The sequence below is a fragment of the Callithrix jacchus genome, chromosome 3, assembly GCF_049354715.1.
Source record: "Callithrix jacchus isolate 240 chromosome 3, calJac240_pri, whole genome shotgun sequence".
Lineage (NCBI taxonomy): Eukaryota > Metazoa > Chordata > Mammalia > Primates > Cebidae > Callithrix > Callithrix jacchus.
The window spans coordinates 40,785,737-40,806,352 of NC_133504.1; the positions used below are offsets into that span (position 1 = coordinate 40,785,737).

Consider the following 20,616-nt stretch of genomic DNA (forward strand, 5'->3'; position numbering starts at 1 on the left):
TTATTGTCTTTCTTTCCCCCCAATCATATGTAAGCCCTCTGTCTGGTTTATTCACTCCATATTACCTGTGCTCAGTAATGAATGAACTAAACAGCAATGCCACCCGTAAGCTTTTTCTCAGCAATGAGTACATAAGAAGTGCTTATTATGATGGTCATCACAGGTGCTCAATAAATACACTATTAGAAGAAATCCTACCCCCACCCCATCTGATGTTAGGGGCCTGCTGTATCTGCTCTTGCAGCCCCTTGTACCTTACTGTGTCTCTTCATCCTGTCATTTGGAAATCTGGCATTTGTCCTTTCTGCCCTCCTCTCCCTCTCCATATGTGAACTGTTCTCACAGGGATTGTACCCTCTAGCTCTCAAGCCATTGCACACCCATGCTGGCAGATTCTGGATATCCAGTACATATTGATTGAAACAATGGGTAAATGAACACAGAAAGAAATAGAAAAATGGCCAAAAAAATAACCGAGGAAGACAGAGAGAAAATAAAATTTAAAAAACCCCTATTTTAATTTAGGGCTATATAATAATTTATACATTATATATTTACATATATTATTTCTGTACTATTTAATAAAATTAAATAAAGCCCTAAAATTAAAATAAAGCCCTAATAAATAAAAAATTAAAGTATAATCAAGTTCTAGAATAAATAAGGTTGACTATTTTTTCGAAGCCATTGGCACTACAATTATACATTTTGTATATCTGAAACCCTTCCATATTTATTTTCAGCTATGTCCAAGTAATCTGAAGCAATATCAGCAGTGAAGAGAACGTAGAAATGAGGACTGAAATGGAAGGCAATTTACTATATAGCTACAGCTTTATAGTTAGATTCATCAGGGAACTCTGTGGCTGTTGTCTTTAATGAGCAGCATAGTTTCAATATGCTTGTTAGGATATTTTAAAATTATACCCTTGATAGAAAAAACAAAAAGTAGAAATTTAAAAGTAGTAATTAATTGCTACTTCTTCTGTTAGCAATTAAAGCAGTTTGTAAGGAAGAAAAACTTCCTTCTCACACTTCTGAGAAAGGAGACAGTCTCAAGATAGAAAACGTCTACAAATAAATACAGTAAATTCCACAAGAGGCCATGAAACAACCTAACTGAAGCCAATTATTTTATCTGTAACTATACATGGACCTCTTTTTTTCCCAAGGGAATCATGGCTCTGTTTGGAATTTCCTGTTTGGAATTTTAAAAAATCAGGTTTTACTTCTAAATCTAGAACAAAACAAGACAAAAGCTTATGTATTATCAGGAATAATATTTGTTTCTTCCTCAATAATATATTTATTTCCTGTTGAGTTTGGCTCTGAAATGTCAGCTTCTTATGTGGCAAGTTAAGAAGACGGATGTTTCAAGCCACACAAATGAGAAATATGCTTTATTCTTAGTCCCAATATCTAAAAGAAAGCAAAGTCATTTAAATCAGTAAAAACTGTTTTCATTTTAAAGAAGCAGGCAGAACTTGAAATCTCTTCATTAGCTCTCATACTAATAGTCTAATAGTAGCTATAATAAAAAAAATAAAAAAGGTATCAGGGATGGTCGCTGCTGTATCGCCAGAGCCTGCAATGATGCCTGGCTCATCCTCTATGGCTGATGGATACCACATATTATCTAACATTAGCTTTATAACAATCCTGTTCATGAAGATTATGGGACATAATGTGTGTTATTCATGTATATAAACTCTGTGAGTGACCGTTGTTTTCTCTGTCTTAGAGGTGATGGGAAAGGTTTTTTAACTTTCTCAGTTTACCGAGCAAGGAAGGCGGAGAAGAAGATTTGAAGATAGGTCTTTCTTTTTCAACTGTCTCCGCCCTTAGCTAAGCTGCAAAAATGCCTTAAGTAGGTGATTTTGATTTCTGTTAACTGGCCATGAAAAGTATCACATTAACTCTGTGCTGAAGTAATCTATTTAAAGGCAATTTTTATAATCCTCATGTGTCTTTACTTTTACAGATACAAAGGATAATATTTCCTGGGATAAGCCATACTTTGAATTATCTCATGCTTAATAATTCAACTCGGTTTCCGCAGTGAAGTGGCAGGCTCATTGACTATTAAACTTCTCCTATTCACACGTCCTACACCCCATCCTCCATTCCTTGAGCACCCTATCCTCTCTCCATTCTCTGCTCATTCTTTGAGAAGACAGTGTGCCAGTCCTTTCACGGAAGAATTATCTCTGTTTCTGGGCAGATCCGGAGCTGTTTCTGGCTGGAAAACACCCACATAGTGAATGCACCATACCTGCTCCCAGGACTGGGCTTGCAAGACCCTACAGAGGTGGCCTTTTCCGCTGCATTATAATTCAAGTCCTAGGCACAGTACTTGTTCCTCAGTGAGTTTGCCAGTGAAATGATCATTGCCCTGCTTCGCCCTTACCTTGTAGACATCCAGCTCTCCACACTGCTGGTCAAAGAGAGTGTAGAGTGCATTGAGCATGGTGATGACCTGCAGTGGTGAGCACTGGGAGCAGATGGCAGTGAACCCAACGATGTCTGAGAAGAGCATGGTGACATTACTGAACTTCTTGGCTTGCACAACTTGCCCTTGCCATAGCTGCTGAGCAACCTCACAGGGAAATATGGAGCACAAAAGATCTACTGTCTTTTTCTTCTCCTCTTCCAGGGCTTGGTGGGCTTGCTCAAGAGTGGCCTTCAGCTTCCCCAGCCTCTTCTTCAGGCCATCTTGAGCTCGGGCTTGTTCCCCTATCAAGACCACATCCCTCAGTGCATTGTGAATTGGGATGTCTGAGAGGTAGAGCCCTCGGCCTGTAAAATCTTCTAATCTGTCCACACAGGGTGAACCCAAAAACAAGATTGCACTGGATTCAACAATGTAGATCATTTGGCCTTTGAGGTCCATAACCTATGAAGGAAAGGAGAACCGATTGTGGTTTATTCAAGTTTCCAACGCCTTTCTGAGACAAAAGAAGGGGAAGTAGATACAGTGAAAATCCCTTTGTGTTTAAACTCTTTTTTTCTCAACCTACTGAAAAGGAACAATTTGCTTTCTTTTTTTTGAGACGGAGTTTCGTTCTTATTACCCAGGCTGGAGTGCAATGGCGCGATCTCGGCTCACTGCAACCTCTGCCTCCTGGATTCAGGCAATTCTCCTGCCTCAGCCTCCTGAGTAGCTGGGATTACAGGCACGCACCACCATGCCCAGCTAATTTTTTGCATTTTTAGTGGAGAAGGGGTTTCACCATGTTGACCACGATGGTTTCAATCTCTTGACCTCGTGATCCACCCGCCTCAGCCTCCCAAAGTGCTGGGATTACAGGACAATTTGCTTTCTTATATTTCCAGTTTGCCCTGAGTTCTAAACTGCATGCAGATGTTTGAAGAGTATACTGGAGTATACAGAGAAATCAAGATTTGCAATGAACAATGTAAAATGCTCTTGCTTTCTCGCTAAGCAGCATGCTGATGCTTTTGCTAGTAAATTCTTGTTAGTAGTCTCACTTGGTTAATCTGAAGTTCTATTTTTTTGTGTAATATAGTTCTCATGAAAATGGATTCTTCCTCTCTTGCTCCTTCCCTCCCTCCCTTTTACTTTTTTTTGTTCTATTTTTTTGGTTTCCTCCTCTTTCAGCATGTTTCTCTTCTCTTCTCCACTTCTCCCATTAGTACTTGCTCCATCTGGCAGGTATGGAAGTTAAAAAGCCTCCAAAGGTATGATTTTTATCCTAATTTATTTTTTCTGTATGAATAGCTCTCCAGAACTACCTTTTGGAAGTCACTATTTTTCCAGAGACTTCAGCTTGCGTTATCTGAATCTTTTAGGAGAGGCCACTTCCCCATTTCAGCTGTGCCTTCAGAACCTGAGGAACCCTGCCATCTGCTACATAAATAAAAGAACAAACCAGCCAGTAGAAAGGACTGCACCCAGGGGGATGTGAGAGAGATGGGGCTTCAAGCGATCATACTGGACCACAAGAAGATTTACTTGCATACGTGTGGACGAAGATGTGCATGTATGTTCTTGCAGCAAAAAGCCAAAAGCAACTGAGGCACCCTTCCATAGGGAACTAGTTAAATAAAGTAGAGCCTGGGGAGCCGAGGTGGGAGGATCACCTGAGGTCAGGAGTTCAAGACCAGTCTGGGCAACGTGGCTAAACCCCGCCTCTACTAAAAGATACAAAAATTAGCCTGGTGTGGTGGTGCATGCCTATAATCCCAGCTACTCTGGAGGCTGAGGCAGAAGAATTGCTTGAACCCTGGAGGTGGAGGTTGTAGTGAGCTGAGATCACACCACTGCACTCCAGCCTGGGTGACAGAGAAAGATTCTGTCTCTAAATAAATAAATAAGTAAAATGAAGTAGTGCACAACCACATAATGGAATACCACTGAGACTCCAAGAAAGCTGAATAGACCTATATCTTATGACATGGGAAGATGCAAAAGATATATTGTTTCTTGATAAAATAAGTTGTAAAATAGTATTTTTTATTTTAAACAAAAATGTATATTTAGTTTTTAATTTTTTGCTACAATAAGTATCTTTCCATATTACTCATTTTTAAATTATTCATTATTTTATGATAGAAAAGCAATAGATCTGTTTTCCTTTTGGGAAACAAACAGTGCTTCTGCTGGCGTTTTATACATGTGTGAAGCCTCTCTCCTAGCTTTGCTTGTATGATCAACTATGAGTTAGCAAACTTTCTTTCCTGAGACTAAATAATTCCGGAGTTCTCTACCATGAGATGACAGAATATGTTTTAATCTCTACATTCGGCAACAATCAGATAAATTATTTGTTTTTTTCCTGGCTAATAAATGCTGATTAAAAATCCATTTAGTTGCCTCCTACAAGAAACAGGTAGACTTTTGTTTGTTATAAAATAATACCTCTTATTATTCAATCTAAGTCAAGTATTTGATACTTGAAAATATATTTTATATAAACACTTATCAAATTTCATTATAAAACACTCCATAAAGATATTAAAAGGCAGACTGCATCCAATAAATATTTTTGGAGTAATGAATCAAGTAAGCAAACCAATGCAGAAAGAATTCTGTGTTAAGTTGATTCGTGTTACAATTCTTTTACAGTTGTTTCAAACATGTTTTATCAAAAATTTGAAGTGATGCACATATTTTTACCTTTTGGTTTCTTGCTGTTAAATATAAAATAACTTTCATATTCAAGATAATATTATATTTTCCTTACCCTTGAAGATTTCTTCACAGAGTTGTCCCATCTCCTCACTCGCACAACAAACTGCATATTCAACATAGTCATGATCCCGCTAAACGTCTGGTTGATTTTTGGAGTCAGAATTTCAAAGAATTCTTCAAAGTTAGGCTTTCCTTGAAAGTCTCTCCTGTTCATCAGCCTTCTAATGCCATTGCCAAATTGCAGAATTGTCATATCTTTGTCAAACATGAAATGGAATGGAAATGTCTTGCAGAAGAGCGATGTGGGAATCACCAGCGAGGACTGGGGTTTGCTCGGGGACAGGGATGGTTTGGTGCTTTTCACATGAACGTAGTACAACAAATAGGGCTGATTCACAAACTCGCTGCAATCATTATGGAAGCAGGGAGGCATTAATGACACTTCTACTTCAGTTTCATATAATACATGAGCAGCTGCCTTTATGATGCCGGGAAGAAGCAGGGATGTGGTTCTCTTAGGGAAGAAGTAGTAAACATGTAAAAAATTGTCCTCCTTATCCAGGCACAGAATGGAGGCATCCTCAAGCCTGCCCCTTTTTCCTGCTTCTTGGCAATGGCTGCTCTGTTTCAGAAGGGTACTAAAGCTGTTTAAAAAATCTTTCAGGGTGCCTCCAACCACTCCTAGGATGTTTTCATCTTCCTCATAACATATTTTAAAAAGCTCTTCACCAAGAGATTCTTTGATGATCTCCACTGGAACTCCTGAAATCACAGAATACATGTTCTGCCATATCAAATACACCACCTTGGTAAAGCTGTGCTGTTATTCCAATTTTCAACTTGTGTTAGTTGCTGATTTAGCTCCTCTTATATCTGAAAATAATATTTCCAACCAAAATGAAACCCTTATATCCAAATATATACCTAGGTTAGCTTCTAAAATTCTAGTAACTGAAGAAAAATTCCAAGTTAAAAAAGAATGACCAGTTGAGTATAATACACAACTTATTATCTCCCTGAAATCTAACTATAAAAGAACAACTTGGATTCTAATATTAAGTACATTTTGGCAAAAGTCCTCCAATTTTCTGTTAAAAACAAAAGCAATCCATCCTCACGAAGAGGTTCTTCCCTTCTAAGGGTTTCCAGCAGCAAAAGGGTCAGATACTGGAGTTAATTTAAAATTACTGGTTATGAAACTCAATTTTGTCTAGAAATGATGATAAAGCATTTTTTTCCTGAGTAAAATAGAATTCTTGTTGTTTAGTGTTAGCTGAATTAATATCTGCTTGGAATATATAATTTACTTTCTATAGCATCTTCACGACTGGCATAAGGTTAGAAATAATCAAGCCTATGCATATCTGTGTCTTTTTACAATGTTAGGCTTTTATTGGTATTATTTTTTATTATAAAAATTATGAGTTACACAAAGCTTTTAAGAAGGCATTTTTTTTTTTTTTTTTTTGAGACAAAGTCTTGCTGTGCTGCCCAGGCTGGAGTGCAGTGGTGCAATCTCGGCTCTCTGCAACTTCTGCCTCCCGCAGGCAATTCTAATGTCTCAGCCTCCAGAGTAGCTGGAACTAGAGGTGCACACGACCACGCCCAGCTGTTATATATATACATTCTTACTAGAGACGAGTATTCCTCATGTTGGCCAGGCTGGTCTCGAACTCCTGACTTCAGGTGATCTGCCCTCCTCAGCCTCCTAAAGTGCTGGGATTACAGGTGTGAACCACTGCATCTTACCAAGAGGCAATTTTTGTAGTACCTTTTGTTTACTCGCTTCTTAGGGCTACAGGCACACAGGCTCAAGTCACTCCACCAGTCAGTTAATATCGTAAACTATACATAATAGTATGCTTAATTAATATAGAAAATAGAAATGTTATAGATTAAATATTGTATAACAAAATAACATGTAACATCAAAAGGAAAAAGAGATAGGAGAAAGAATTAACAAACTAGGGTTGGTATCATGAAGAAGACAAAAGGAGCCTTGGTTTGGGCTGGCCCATCTGTTGGTCTTATAAGGAAGACTCTTCAAGGTGGCAGATGTCAAGTTTTTATCACAAGTGAATGTAAGAAGGTGTCAGTTAGGATGGCCGTCTTGAGTTGTTGAAAGTTTAATTTTTTTATAGTTACAGAGTCCTCTGGTGAGAACTGATAGTAGAAAAGTGTGTTTGTATTTTTAGCTGGTTTTATATAGTTTTTATTTTTTAAAATTTGTTTATTAAATAAAACATGTTATTTTTATTGGCAAAATGCCCTACAAAATACAAAATAGAGTCTTTTTTAAAGATGGACTTAGTTACGTCAAGGGTGCTCTGCATGATCTTCCCAGTCTATAATCTCCTTTATTCTTTACCCTCTGAGTATCACATTTTCTTATCTGTAATAGGGTATAGAGAACAGTGTCCCCTTCATAGCACTGTTGTAATGTGTGGGGCTTATGTTCAGAATAGGGCCTTGCTCCTAGAAGGGCCTCAATACATGTTAGCCATTATTATTATTATCATCGTCAATATCTTACACTTGTAGAAAGATGCAACCTCTTGGTTCATGTACTAAAACTTTGGAAAGGACAGTAAGACAAAGTCACACTTCATTTTTTTCTGTCTAATTATTAATGTGAGAACACTGTTAACTTTTTTCCCATGATTGCTCCTAATTTTTAAGTATTCTTTATTATTTTGTTGACTAGAACTTTTCATGCATAAAAGAGGAACACTTAGTTAGGTTTAAGATCTAAGCCTGTGAATGTCTGTGAGTGTCAGCTTCCCATCCAGCCTTATCTACTTCTCAGCAAGTAAACATTAACAGAGAAAATGCTTTAGGTCAAACAAAAACAAGCAGTATGAAGAAGAGTTACTCTTCACATTCACAGAATGCATAATATTGAACGCTTCATACTGAGAGTCACCAACAAATAAATATGAATAGTTTTGGAGAAAGTGTTTTACAGGCATATGGTCTACTTTCTAATTAAGTAAACAATTCTATTATTACCTGCTGCAACTGCTTGTTCTGCAATTATTTTTTCAAAGTCTTCTCTTTCCAAATATTTCCTGGAAATATTTCAATATTTTAAGTTATAAACTCATAAATACATGCTAAAAGTTCAGATTGTAATATAGAGAAATAATGATAGAAAATAGTTTACCTTTCCTGTAGAAGCAAATCTTAACTATCAAGTTTACGGGAAAGGAGCAATGACTTGTACCATCCAGAAGAATGTTGGGAAACCCCAAAATATACATGACATAGAATGTTTTGTTATTCTTCATATGGAATATTTACCTTTTAAGTGAACTTTACATAGAATAACAGACAGTCTCAGACCTAAGACTTTTTAAAATTTAAAATTTTTATTTTTTACCTTATCTAGGTGCAAAAGCTGTAAGTATTCAGTAAAAACTGTACTTCAAAGTTTGCATTTTGATTTTGCTCCCATGCTGCAGGTATGGAGTACAATGCTCTCGTGTGATGCTGGACAGTGGCAAGGTGTCACAGCTCTCACGTGGCTATGAAATCGTGAAGGTATACAACCAGTACTCTCCAGTGCACTGTGTGGACAGATGATTTTGCCCAAATGTAGGCTACTTTAAATTGCTGACCATGTGTAAGGTAGACAAGGCTAAGCTATTCAGCACGTTAAGCGTGTTCAGTGCATTTCAACTCAGGGTGTTTTCAAGTTATAACAGGTTTATCTGGCCGTAACCCCATTGTAAGTCAAGGAGCCTCCGTACTAAAGAGAAGCTTCCCTGGCTAGCAACCTCAATGTGAAGTGGCCAAGAAGAGGATGGTAATGCTGATAACCAAGAAAAACGTACATGCAGATAGATTTCACTTTTAAGTAATACTGTGTATCTTCCTAAAGCAAATACATAGAATCTTTTGCTTCTTAGTCTAAGGCTCTATTTATCTCTCAGATATCATTATATTAAACTTTTATCCTTGATTTTATATAGAAATTAGTAATGAAAGAAGCCTATTCTTCATTCAATTACTGCACTTGTTTTTACAGCATAGAAATTGAAATATAACAGCCTACATTTTTACTGATACGAGGTTTTTGCAGTTTTAACTGCGCAACTTGTGGATTCACAACTTGCCTAATTGTTAGTGATGATTTCTGATAGCGATGAGTGATATGACAAAATCTGCCACGTGAGCGAAGCTCAGTTAGTCCAAATAGCACATAGTGCAATTCAAACTACAATTCCTACTCTCATCTCTAAAAAACACAAGTGGGTGTAAGTATTGCACATGCACCAGCAAACACATGTGTACCTCAAATACACACACACACACACACACACACACACACATACCCCAGCATGAGTTCATACATATAATGATGTCATCAAAAGATCCCAGAAAAAGAAACTAGACAAGAACTCTGTGGGCGACCAATCCTGAGAGATATCATAGCTGTACTAAAACTCATTCACTGAAAAGAAGAGGTGAAGCGGGTGGCTCTAGTCCTTCATTCAAGGGAAGCTTATTGGTTGATATACTGGATTTTTGTTTCTCAGTTCATTTAGGAGAATAAGCAGCAAAAAAGGGGTTAAGGTGTGTCCAACAGCTGGAAAACTGACAGCAATAAAATTGGCCGTGACTTGCCAACAGGAAAGTGAAGTAAAAAGCATAAACCAGAGGATACCCCAAAACTAAAAAAGCACAGAGGAGCCACTTAACATAACAGCAGGCAGGCTTATGAGCAAAATCTTGTTTCAACAACTGAATAGTTCTCATCAAGACAATTTAAAGTATAACCAGAATTCCTTTTTATTTATTTAATTTTTTTTTAGGGAAATCAGGGAAGTGCCAAAAAAATTTCAAAATTTCCAAAAAGTAATTATTGTTTGCTTAAGTTTTGAGATCATTTTGAGAGATATACTGCTGGAAACACATCATAACTTAGTATTACAAGAAGCTGCAGGAACAATTCAGAACACAAAGCCCTGAGAATAAATTTTGAATAAACTGGCTGCCAAGGACTTAAGCAGACAGACACAGTAGCACAGGGAGAGACTTGAGGCTATCTTATCAGCTTGACTGGGAATTAAGGTCAGAGGAATTCTGGAATGCTTTTCACATTACTTGTGTAAGTAAACAAAGCTTCTGTCAGACACATAGATTCACACTCTCTCCTTCTGGACCTGTCCATGACTGCTTCTTGGCTTGGTCCTGCTGCCTGCAGTCTGGGACTAGTTAGTGAGCAAGGAAACTGAAGCACATAAAATCCACAGCATGATCACTCATGAGTAGGAGACAGATGAATTAATTGATAAAACATTCCTGACAACAGTACTGGTTTGTAAAACTTCGAAGTTCACTTCTGCAAATTTGAACACCAGCATTTATTCTGTTATTTATTAACTAAATAATCCTTAAAATTTCAGGGAATTGAAAACGAGGCCTATTACTTTTTTTTTTTTTTTTTTTGAGACAGAGTTTCACTCTGTCTCCCAGGTTGGAGTGCAGTGGTGCGATCTCAGTTCACTGCAACCTCTGCTTCCTGGGTTCAGGTGATTCTCCTGACCCAGTCTCCTGAGTAGCTGGGATTACAAGCACCTGCCACCATGTCTGGCTAATTTTAGTGCTTTTAGTAGAGATGGAGCTTCACCATATTGGCCAGGCTGCTCTCAAACTCATGACCACAGGTGATCCACCCACCTTGGCCTCCCAAAGTACTGGGATTATAGGCGTGAGCCACTATGCCCAGCTTCTATTACATTTTCTGTCAGCAGTAAATGTGCTAAATTGTATAATTCACTAAATAAATTAGATTTTTAAAATGTAACTTTAGAGGCCAGGCATGGTGGGACATGCCTGTAATCCTAGCAGTTTGGGAGGTCAAAGCTGGTGAAAGCTTGAGTTTATGAGTTTAAGATCAACTTGAGCAACATGGAAAAACCCTGTCTCTACCGAAAAAAAAAAAAAATAGCTGGGTGTAGTGGCGTGTGTCTGTCGTCTCAGCAACTTGAGAGGTTGATGTGGGAAAATTGCTTGAGCCAGGGAGGTAGAGGTTGCAGTGAGCCAAGATTGTACCACTGCACTCCAGCCTGGGCAACAGAGCAAGACTCCGTCTCAAAAAAAAAAAAAATAGTAACTTTAGGCCCATGCCTGTAATCTCAGCTTTTTGGGAGGCCAAAGCAGAAGGACAGCTTGAGCCCCTGAGTTCCAGGCAGCAGTAACCTATGATCACACCACTGCATTCCAGCCTGGATGACAGAGCGAGATCCTGTTTCTTAAAAGAAAAAAAAAGTAACCCTTTAAAGGAAAATTTCAGAATACAGTAAAAAAAGTATAAACAAAACTGATGTTCACCCATGTAACCAAACTAGTTATAAGAATTCTGGAACACTTCCCCAAGGATAAACACCTGCTACCCACAGAACCCCAAGTCCCCCTCCTCTTAAGCCCTTGATCCTTCTACGTCCTCCTGATGCGGATACTAAAGGGTTAACATGTTGTTGAGGTGTGTGTTGGGGACGGGGTACCTGCTGGGACCCTGCTCAAGACTTCTGCAGTATCCTTCAGGTAAGAAGCCTGTTCTGATAGTTTGGGATCCATGACTTATTTGTTGTTAAATATTTTAGAAGTTACCCATTAGTATAGAAGAATAGGTCTTGTGGGAGCTTGTTAAAGCAGCAGTCTATTACCGCATGCTTAAAATAATGGGCTCTGAAAAACCCAGGCTTGAATGCCAGCTCTGTCTTTTCCTTAAACAGCTAAACAATTCTAAACATTTCATACCAACCTGAGTTTCATCAGTTATAAAATGTGAAAAACAGATGCACTCACTTTCAAATTAGTATCAGCTAAAGAGCTAAGTCCAGTTTCTGACATTTGACACATTCAGTAAGTGCTGGCCAATAGTAGCAGTCTTTGTAATAAGAGGTTCACACAGCTAAAGTGATTTGACTTACCTGCTTTCTTTAATCTTGTGCTTTGCCAATGTTCTCTGAAGTGCAAGATTCAGCCGTTCAAACTGAAAGTTCAAAAGAAATGTTTTAAACATTCCCTTAAATAATAGCTCGTTTGAAAATATATATTTAAAAATGCATCCTGAAGATTTTAGAGAAGCAAAAACATTATAAAACTGCTTGAACGATCAATGTTGTGATTCACCTTGAAAACTCACAACATTGATTTTGGATTTTTCTGTGTTTTCAAACTGGAGAAAAAACAATGAGCTAAGACTAATCTGAGACTGGATATGTGCTGCTGCCCACAGGTTTAGCCTTTGGTGGTAGTCTCATTGACAGCCACAGAACAGTTGAGCTGAGTGTGTATCCAAACAGAAGACTTCAGTTTCGTAGCGTTAGGTCTTCTGTAATAAGGATTCCATGGGCATCACTTCCTGTGGGTCAGAAAAGCCCTCTGGATGGGTGGCCAACACATTAGCCTCAGCATGGACAAAGCCAAGCAAATTTCTCTTCCTTTCACAAACTCCACACTCAGCTGCCCCAGTGACTCTCTGCCCTTAACTATACATTCATATCATCTTCTTGTTTAGCAAACTCTGGAATTATCTCTGTCTCCTCCTTTTTTTTTAATCTCTTATATCTAATCTGTCACCAAAGTTAATTGATCATTTATTTGAAATAAGCCTTGGGTTTACCATAGCTTAGACCAATTTCCTTTCTTTGAATCAATAATTCTCATCAAATACTATGGTTTTATTTTCTTTTATTGATTCTGAGAATTTCATGAGTATTCCTACTTTGCAAGACATTTGTATGTAAGCTTTTATATTTAATAAATACTATTTATTTATTAAATTTATTAGTAAATAAATAGTACTTTAGTATCTATAATGTCTCTAATAAGCGGAAAGTAGAGCATTGATAAGCTGTGTTGTCCATTTTTTTTACATTCCATGTAAAAATCATATGTATCTATGTGTGTGTATCTCTCTCTCTACATATATATATATACCTATATATGTATAACCATATATTATATATAGAGAACCATTGATTCTTTCTATAGTTTGCCCAGAGGAAAGTGAAAATTTTTTCTGTTCCAAGTTGAGAAATTCCTTTTTCCTTAAGACCTATTTATATCTCTTGTAGAGTTTCCACTAGTCAAATGAGGTACTGGAGTAAACCAAAATAGAAATATGTTCTGTTTTAATGAAATGAGTTATGAAAAGGGCTTTTAGTTTTAAATATGCATATACAAAGCTTAGAAAGAAAATTTAAAAATGTCTTGAAAGAAAATACAATCGCTAAAAAGAAATGAAAGAGAAAGAGAATTATATTTACAATGTGGAACAATTTTTCAGACTGTACAGATATATAGAGAAAGGATAACATATGCCACAGAATGAAAGAAAAGCTGGTGGAAGACACACCCATGGGGCAGATTTGGAGCAGGTCCTGGTGGGCTATGTAAAGGCAGAGGGCAGTTGAGGAATATGTTGGAGAAAGAAACTATGGGCATATTTCCTAGACATCTTTCTCATCGAAGAAAAAGGAAGGCAACATTAAAGTAGGGATACTGTACATGAAGTAAATCAGTCAGGGTGCTTGAAATATTTAAACTTGGTGCAGTGGAAAGCTACTCCAGTAACACAGTATTAATGTGGATACAGATTCATGAAAGCATGGGTGGCTCTGAGTTCTTTCCTCCTGCAAAAATATATTCATATGAAAAAAGAAATCTTCAATAAAATAAAAGTTGCTGCCTTTGTGCTTGAGCTCTCAGTTTTCCTTCATAGCATTTGCTCCCCAACTTTGTAAATTTGCCATAATCTGTTTTCCATTACAGTAGAAGCTCCAAAAGGGCAGAGAGTTTCTGTTTTGTTTACCCCTCTATGTCCAGAACCTACAATAGTACCTACTCCTAGGAGATGTTCAATACATATTTACTGAATGAATGAATGAATGATGTTCACCTGCCAGCCACTGGCAGGTGGCTTAATCTACAAAACTTCATCTGTGAAGTAAAAAAGCCAAATACAGAGGTGTTTCTCTCGTACCCTGTTTACAAACAAATTTAGGTTGTTTCCAATGTAAACTATTTCAATTATATTTGTTTATATATATCAATTGCTTCTCGGACCAGGAACTTTTTTTTTTGGATATAGAGTTTTGCTCTGTTATCCAGGCTGGAGTGCAGTGGTGATGACAGTTCACTGTAGCCAAGAACTCCTGAGCTCAAGTGATCCTCTTGCCTCAACCTCCCAAGTAGCTGCGACTATAGGTATGAGCCACCATGCTTGCCCTAACCAGGAACCTTTTATGGACCATGAAGAAAGAAAACTCAACCAATTCTGCCACTGAAGAATGTTTTCCTCTTCCTCTTCAACGCTACTGGAGATATTCCACTCTTCTTTACATCTCTGATTAAGCCATTGGGTATACTCTTTTTCTCTTTTAGTCAACATGCTTATTTGTCTTTCATTTCCTTCCTATTGCCATCAGAAATGTCTTTTTTTCTGGTCCTTTCCTTCTAACATATACATTATAATTGTAACGGGGAGAAGAAATGGTCTCCTTCCAATTGCTAGGGTTGGTAGAGCAAATGTATTTTTGGCTTTCCATTTTGAATCAAAACTTATTTTCCTAAAGAAAAAAGAAACAAAGTTGGAGCAAAGCATTGGTAGCATACCTGACTGATAATATGAGAGAATAGGCTTTTATGGGAATCTACATTCATCTTACACCATTGCTCCTCTGAAAAATTTTTGTAAATTTTCCAGCAAAACAAAACCCCTATGAAACAGAACTCACATGTTTTCCAGGCAGAATATTTCTTGGTAAAGGCTGCTGGTGCATCAAGTTTTCTACACTGGTGCTGTATTTCCTGCGATATATCCTGACCCTGAGATCATGTGAGTCCACAATAAAATTATAAATAAGACTCAACCATAAGTGAGATCTGTCACACACGGCCAACCTGATGAACTCATGACACCAACCATTTCAGGACTGCTCTATATCCCAACAATTCTACATATTAATTTTTGGTTTCAGATTTTAGAACTAAATCCAGTATTTCCTTCCAAATTAACTTCTTATAGCTCAAGATATTTAAATATTGTGTAGCAGTGTTTTGTAGATCTTTTAGTTGTCTATCATTAAAATGCCCTACTATTTGGGAAAGCCTTCGTTTTGAATTTTGGAGAAATTATTTCCTATTTGTATAACCACTAGACCCTGAAGTGTTGTAGATTGCGGACTTTCTGATTCACAGAGGGGACACTTGTCACTCAAAGCAAATAGTCTGTAATGCTTTCAAGTTTGTTTCTCTTGACTAAACAATTATCTTTTGGCTTCATAAAGAATAGATCTGATTAAATTGTTAAAACATCTACTTTTGCCACAAATATACCATATATGAATACTTCAGGAATAACTGTTATTTGATGCAATGTTGCTGTCAACAATGTGAATTTTAATTAATGAAATTTCATTGGTGTGATTTATGGATAAGTCACTATTTTCAATAGCTTTTTAGCTTTTTTACAGTGTTAATGTTTTTCTAGACCAAGGATATTTTAATTCATAAGATAAATTGTAGTACTGTTTCTTTTTTTCTTCTTGCAACCTAATACACTAGAACACACCTACAGATCTCATAATTCCTTCAAATCCTCCTATTCTTACAAAGTACTTGATTTGGGGTCTTATCATTTATGTAAGCATGTCCAATTCAATGGACTCAATTCAGTAAGTGATTTTGATTTGCTGCGACTGTGGATCCATTAAAAACTTCCTCAAGACATTGATTACAAGGTCTTCAAGATCCTTACAATAATTCTGCAAGCCTGAAGGAACTTACAGAATTACGGGAAACAATATCCATGAAAAAAGATCAAACAATATTATAATATATTACATTATATTATATTATGTTAGGAAGAGCAATCAATTATGAATAAAATACAGAGAGTTTTTCATTTCTCCAGTTACCTTTTGCTTTAAGCAAGAGATCTAAATTTATGTGCCTCCATTTCTTAAAATATAAATGAAAAGTTTGCATCACATGATCGAGAAGCCTTTTTAAAGCTCTAGTATTCCATTACTCAGGAATGTATAATTACATCAGGAATGACCTCTCACTTGTTACATTTCCTAAGGAAAATACATTTTTATACTTGCCTGTTCACTAACAAAAATATAATCAGGAAGTTAATTCTGATTATTTAAAACAAAAATTGTGATGTCAAATGCTATCTTAAGTCTTACTTTGAATTATTAATATAACTGAAACTAAATAGTAGTTTAAGCATTAAATCTATAAACTTAACAAATAATCAGAAAAAAACACTAAAAAAACACATAACAGGTATTTTCAAAGATAAGTAGATGTTTGAAGTTATCTAGACTGATTACTACACAGCTCAAATGTATTCAACACTGGAATATTTTCCAAATAAGCATAATGTTTCAGTTGGAGAGGAGTTTTTGTCACTGATGCCAAACATACCTCTTCCATCTCCCATAGTCTTGCCCTCTCTGTTACATGACACTGTAGTAAAATCTTAACGATTATTCTTATAAACTCATGAACAAACAACAAACTACTAAATTATATATATATATTTATATACACATACACACACACACACACACAGAACTTAAATTTGGTATTGCATCCTAGTCTTTCCGTATATTTTCCTAGGAAAAAGAGAAGGGAATTTCAGCAGCCAGTATGGCTCTTCAGGATCGGGAGAAAGGACATCACCCTGAAACTTCTCCCTCAGCAGGAAAAAAGAGTTATGGAACATGCACATCCCTAGAAAATGTTTGAGAGGCTTTCAAAATCTCTAGCTGAGCCAACTGCCGAAAGTCTTTTCCTGTAAAAGCTAGTCTGCAGAGAATGAAAGAGGTGACTGCATATTCAAGTGTGCAGGCACCAATGCAAAGCTATAAGGAACAGAAAAAAATCAGGGAAATATGACACAACCAAATAAATAAATAAATAAATCTACAGTAACTTACCCTAAAGAAATGAAGAACAATGAGTTAAATGACAAAAAAATTCAAAGTGATGAAATTCAGTGAGTTATAAGAAAACACAGATAGACAACGAAATAAAATCAGAAAAATATGCATGAACAAAATGCAAATATCAACAAAGAGGTAACCACAAATATAGAACCAAGCCAAAATTCTGGAATGAAAGAATAGTAGAATAACTAAACTGAAAAATTCAATGGAAAGCCTCTACAGCAGACTTAATCAAGTTGAAAAATCAGCAAATTCAAAGAGAGGTCATTTGAAGTTATTCGGTCAGAAGATTGAAAAGGAAAATGAATGAAAAATGTTGAAGGAAGCCTGTGGAACTTTTGGGAGCAACAGCAAGTAAACCAGAATGTTTTTTAAAAAAGAGTCCAATATGTGTATGACTTCCATTGTAGAAATTCAAAATCTATCAAACAAAATAATGAAGCCAACATAGTAATGACAGGATTTAGGAAAAGCATAGACGCTATCAACCTGCCTCATCACCACCATCTGTTCGTTTCTGTTCATTTCACTCTGTCCTTGGAAATGAGAGCATTGATTGTTTCCCAGACTGTGCCACAAACCAACTCCCTAAGGAGGGCTAGTTGTCTCTAGCCAATTCTGGCTGTCTAGAAACTAGAGTGGGGTAAGAATAATTAAGCATTTCCATTTCAAAGGTTATCAGCCAAAGTACTATTGTGTCAATATCATATCTGAAATATCAACTTTCTGCTAAGTCTAATTTATCCATTCTTCAAACTTCAATTTTTAAGTTTCTTCTTCCTCAGTTATTCCAACCTGGATTGTTTACCGCAGTAATTAATTGCTCTACCCTTTCAAAGTTGTATAACTTTGGTCAAATCTCTGAATTTCCCAAGTATTTCCTGGGAGTGAAACAAGATTATCTGTGAAATTCCTTTCAGTTCTGAAAATCAGGCAGTCTGTGTTTCTTTGGTGTTTTGCACACAGTAGAGTGTTGATATTGAGCCAATTAAAAATTATCAATGTGTTATGTTAGCTATTGTCTGATTAAGTTAATGTTCAGCCAATTTCATAGGTTAAACAAATCTATATAAAACTATGAAGACTGATATAGGGAGGGAGACATCATGAAGACCTTCAACTGCTCTTCTATTTATCTTGTGGAGGGAGAGAAGCGTTCTACATGTCCCCTCTATTCCTAAGACATTTGACCTGTTTAGGTCTACGTTCTGTTCCCAGAAGTTTCCTTAAAGGTGGATTGACAGAAGCTGCTCCAGATCTCAACATGACACTATGCTACGGAGCTTGAAGGTCTATTTGAAGAAGTATCAGAGCTAATAATACATAGGTATAGGCAAACTCTGAAAACTGGCAGGGATCAAATGATGCTCTTTAAAATTAAGAGATGAAAGTCCACCAGAAAACAAGTTATTCTTTGAAGAACTTAATTTTAAAATAATAGCTAACAACTACTGATAGCTTATGGTATGGCAAGAGCTATGGAGGGTTTTACTTAAAAGTCATTAAAACTCTAGAAGGCAGTTGCCATTATTATTTCCACTTCAAGGATAAGGAAGCTGACATAAAGAGACGTCTGCCAGTTGCCCCAAATCATAAAGTTTGTCAGAATACAGTGTTATTTTGAAAAGAATTCAAGATCATAAACATGTTCAGATTAAACAATTGCTTTAAAAGAATATTTTTATGTGTTTCAAGGAAACAGTCTACATTTATTGTAGCCTTGAAAGTGAGAAAGCAAGTGTTTAAATTTTCCTTAGAAAAACATTCTTTTTTAGTTTCAAAGTATTACAGTTTCAAAGTATTACAATTTCAAAATCTAAAGGGCAAGCACTCACCTCTGGGAAAATCAGTTTGCAAATACTCTCTGCCAAAGTATGAAGATAGACTCGGCTCCGACTGGTTTTTCTTTGAGGAAGACTTTCTTGTATGTTCTTCTCAGGAATGTCTTGACAGATGGGCACAGTTGCTCTGCAGATCTCTGAGCTTCCTGCGGCCTCCTCTGAAGACTCTTTAGGAACTTGACCTGGTGCCAGTAAGGAGAAAGGACACTCTCCTGTGATCTTGAGATCCTTGAGCTTCGTGCAGAACATGGTGTTGGTGTCTCTTACCCTGCTGCGATCTCCTCCTGATGAGCTGTAGTTCTTATATGAGACTGACAAACAGAAGTCACTATCAATTCAAGGACACTGGTAACTGGGATGTCTATGGGCAGCAAAAAGTCAGAACAGAAAGAGGAATGACTTTATGCACAGATGAAAACAGAAAAAGACAGGTGAGAAAAACCAACAGTCATGTCATTTTCAAGTAAAAAAATTCTGCTGGAAATTCCATTTATAAAATGAGCAAGACATTTGGCAAAGATCTTTTGTGTGAATTTCACTATATTAGTAAAATACTTGCTCTTAGTAGTTCAACTTTTAAAATAAAATACATTTTTCCCCAAATGTCCTTAGCATCAACTACTGATTTCCATTTTTTTGTACCCAAACTGTCCAGTTTGATTTCACAAGAGTGGGGACACCACGATTTTATGACAACAGCCACATCTAAATCTATGTTTTATTAATGCTTGTACTAACACATTCTCATTACGCTTTCCTTTCTGAAAAGTCAGAACAGTAAAAATCAATGGCTTCCAAAACTACCTAAGGGAAAATAATATGTATAATGGTCCCCAAGTATATGTTTCCAAACATTGATTTAGATTAAAAAAGAAAAATGTTCAATGAAAAAAAGTTCCATGAAGATGATTATGGCAAAAGAAAATTTTTATCACTTTAAACAATACATTTAAAAATATTATCATCACAATGAAAAAAAAAATCAGAATTCCTGATCCCTACGAACATGCCATGGGATTTGCAGGTGTCCCTGGATCCAAATCTAGGCAGCACTGCAGTGAGTCAAAAACTACCCACTTCCCGCTGATATCGTATGCACCGCCATTCCAGCATTGTCCTCTGTGTACTTTGTTTTTGTTGATGCTGTCGTTGTAAATTCTGTCACAATTCACAACCCATTTATCATTAGTTATTTGTTACTGGAACTGTCAAGTTGAGAATTTAGCTCATCAACAATATTAATTATCTTGATTAACTGGGTCTACCAGCTGTTTCCTACTCTTGGGGAAGAAAAACAAAAAGTGGAAAAGAACCTACATTTACTAAACCACACGTGTACTAAGTGCTGTGTGTCTGACACAGTGCCGGGAACTCTATACTTAAAATTAATTCTCACAGCAACCACGTAACACAGGTATTATTATCCCCAATGGGTGAGAGACTCAAAAGTTTAGGTCATTTTCTCTCATTTGAAATGCTAGAGAATGACAGAGCTACGGTTCAATGAAGAGCCATCTGACCATGGAGCCAATGTGTTTTCTGTAACTCCAAACTCATATTATTAAGTTAGAACAATTTTTACATAATCAGGCTTAGTTTATCAACTAAGATTAGATTTTTATCTTGAAAATGTGGTTTATAAGTTTATATT

At 36.7% G+C, this 20,616-nt stretch overlaps 1 protein-coding gene across 8 annotated transcripts in view; it reads right to left on the reverse strand.

Moving 5' to 3' along the window:
• Positions 1-20,616, reverse strand: part of GUCY1A1 (guanylate cyclase 1 soluble subunit alpha 1) — a 65,219-nt gene that overhangs the window by 15,987 nt on the left and 28,616 nt on the right. For 2 of the 8 annotated variants that reach the window (XM_008992556.5, XM_035292809.3), the window contains 5 exons: positions 18,960-19,276; positions 12,091-12,152; positions 8,162-8,220; positions 5,205-5,914; positions 2,408-2,893 (listed from right to left, as the gene is read on the reverse strand). In XM_008992556.5, the coding sequence (XP_008990804.3) occupies positions 2,408-2,893; positions 5,205-5,914; positions 8,162-8,220; positions 12,091-12,152; positions 18,960-19,214 (1,572 nt within the window). In that variant the 5' untranslated portion in view covers positions 19,215-19,276. Of the gene's footprint in view, positions 1-2,407; positions 2,894-5,204; positions 5,915-8,161; positions 8,221-12,090; positions 12,153-18,959; positions 19,327-20,616 lie in introns of those variants that run through there. The other 6 variants (XM_002745303.7, XM_078366363.1, XM_078366364.1 and 3 more) reach the window with 5 other exon arrangements.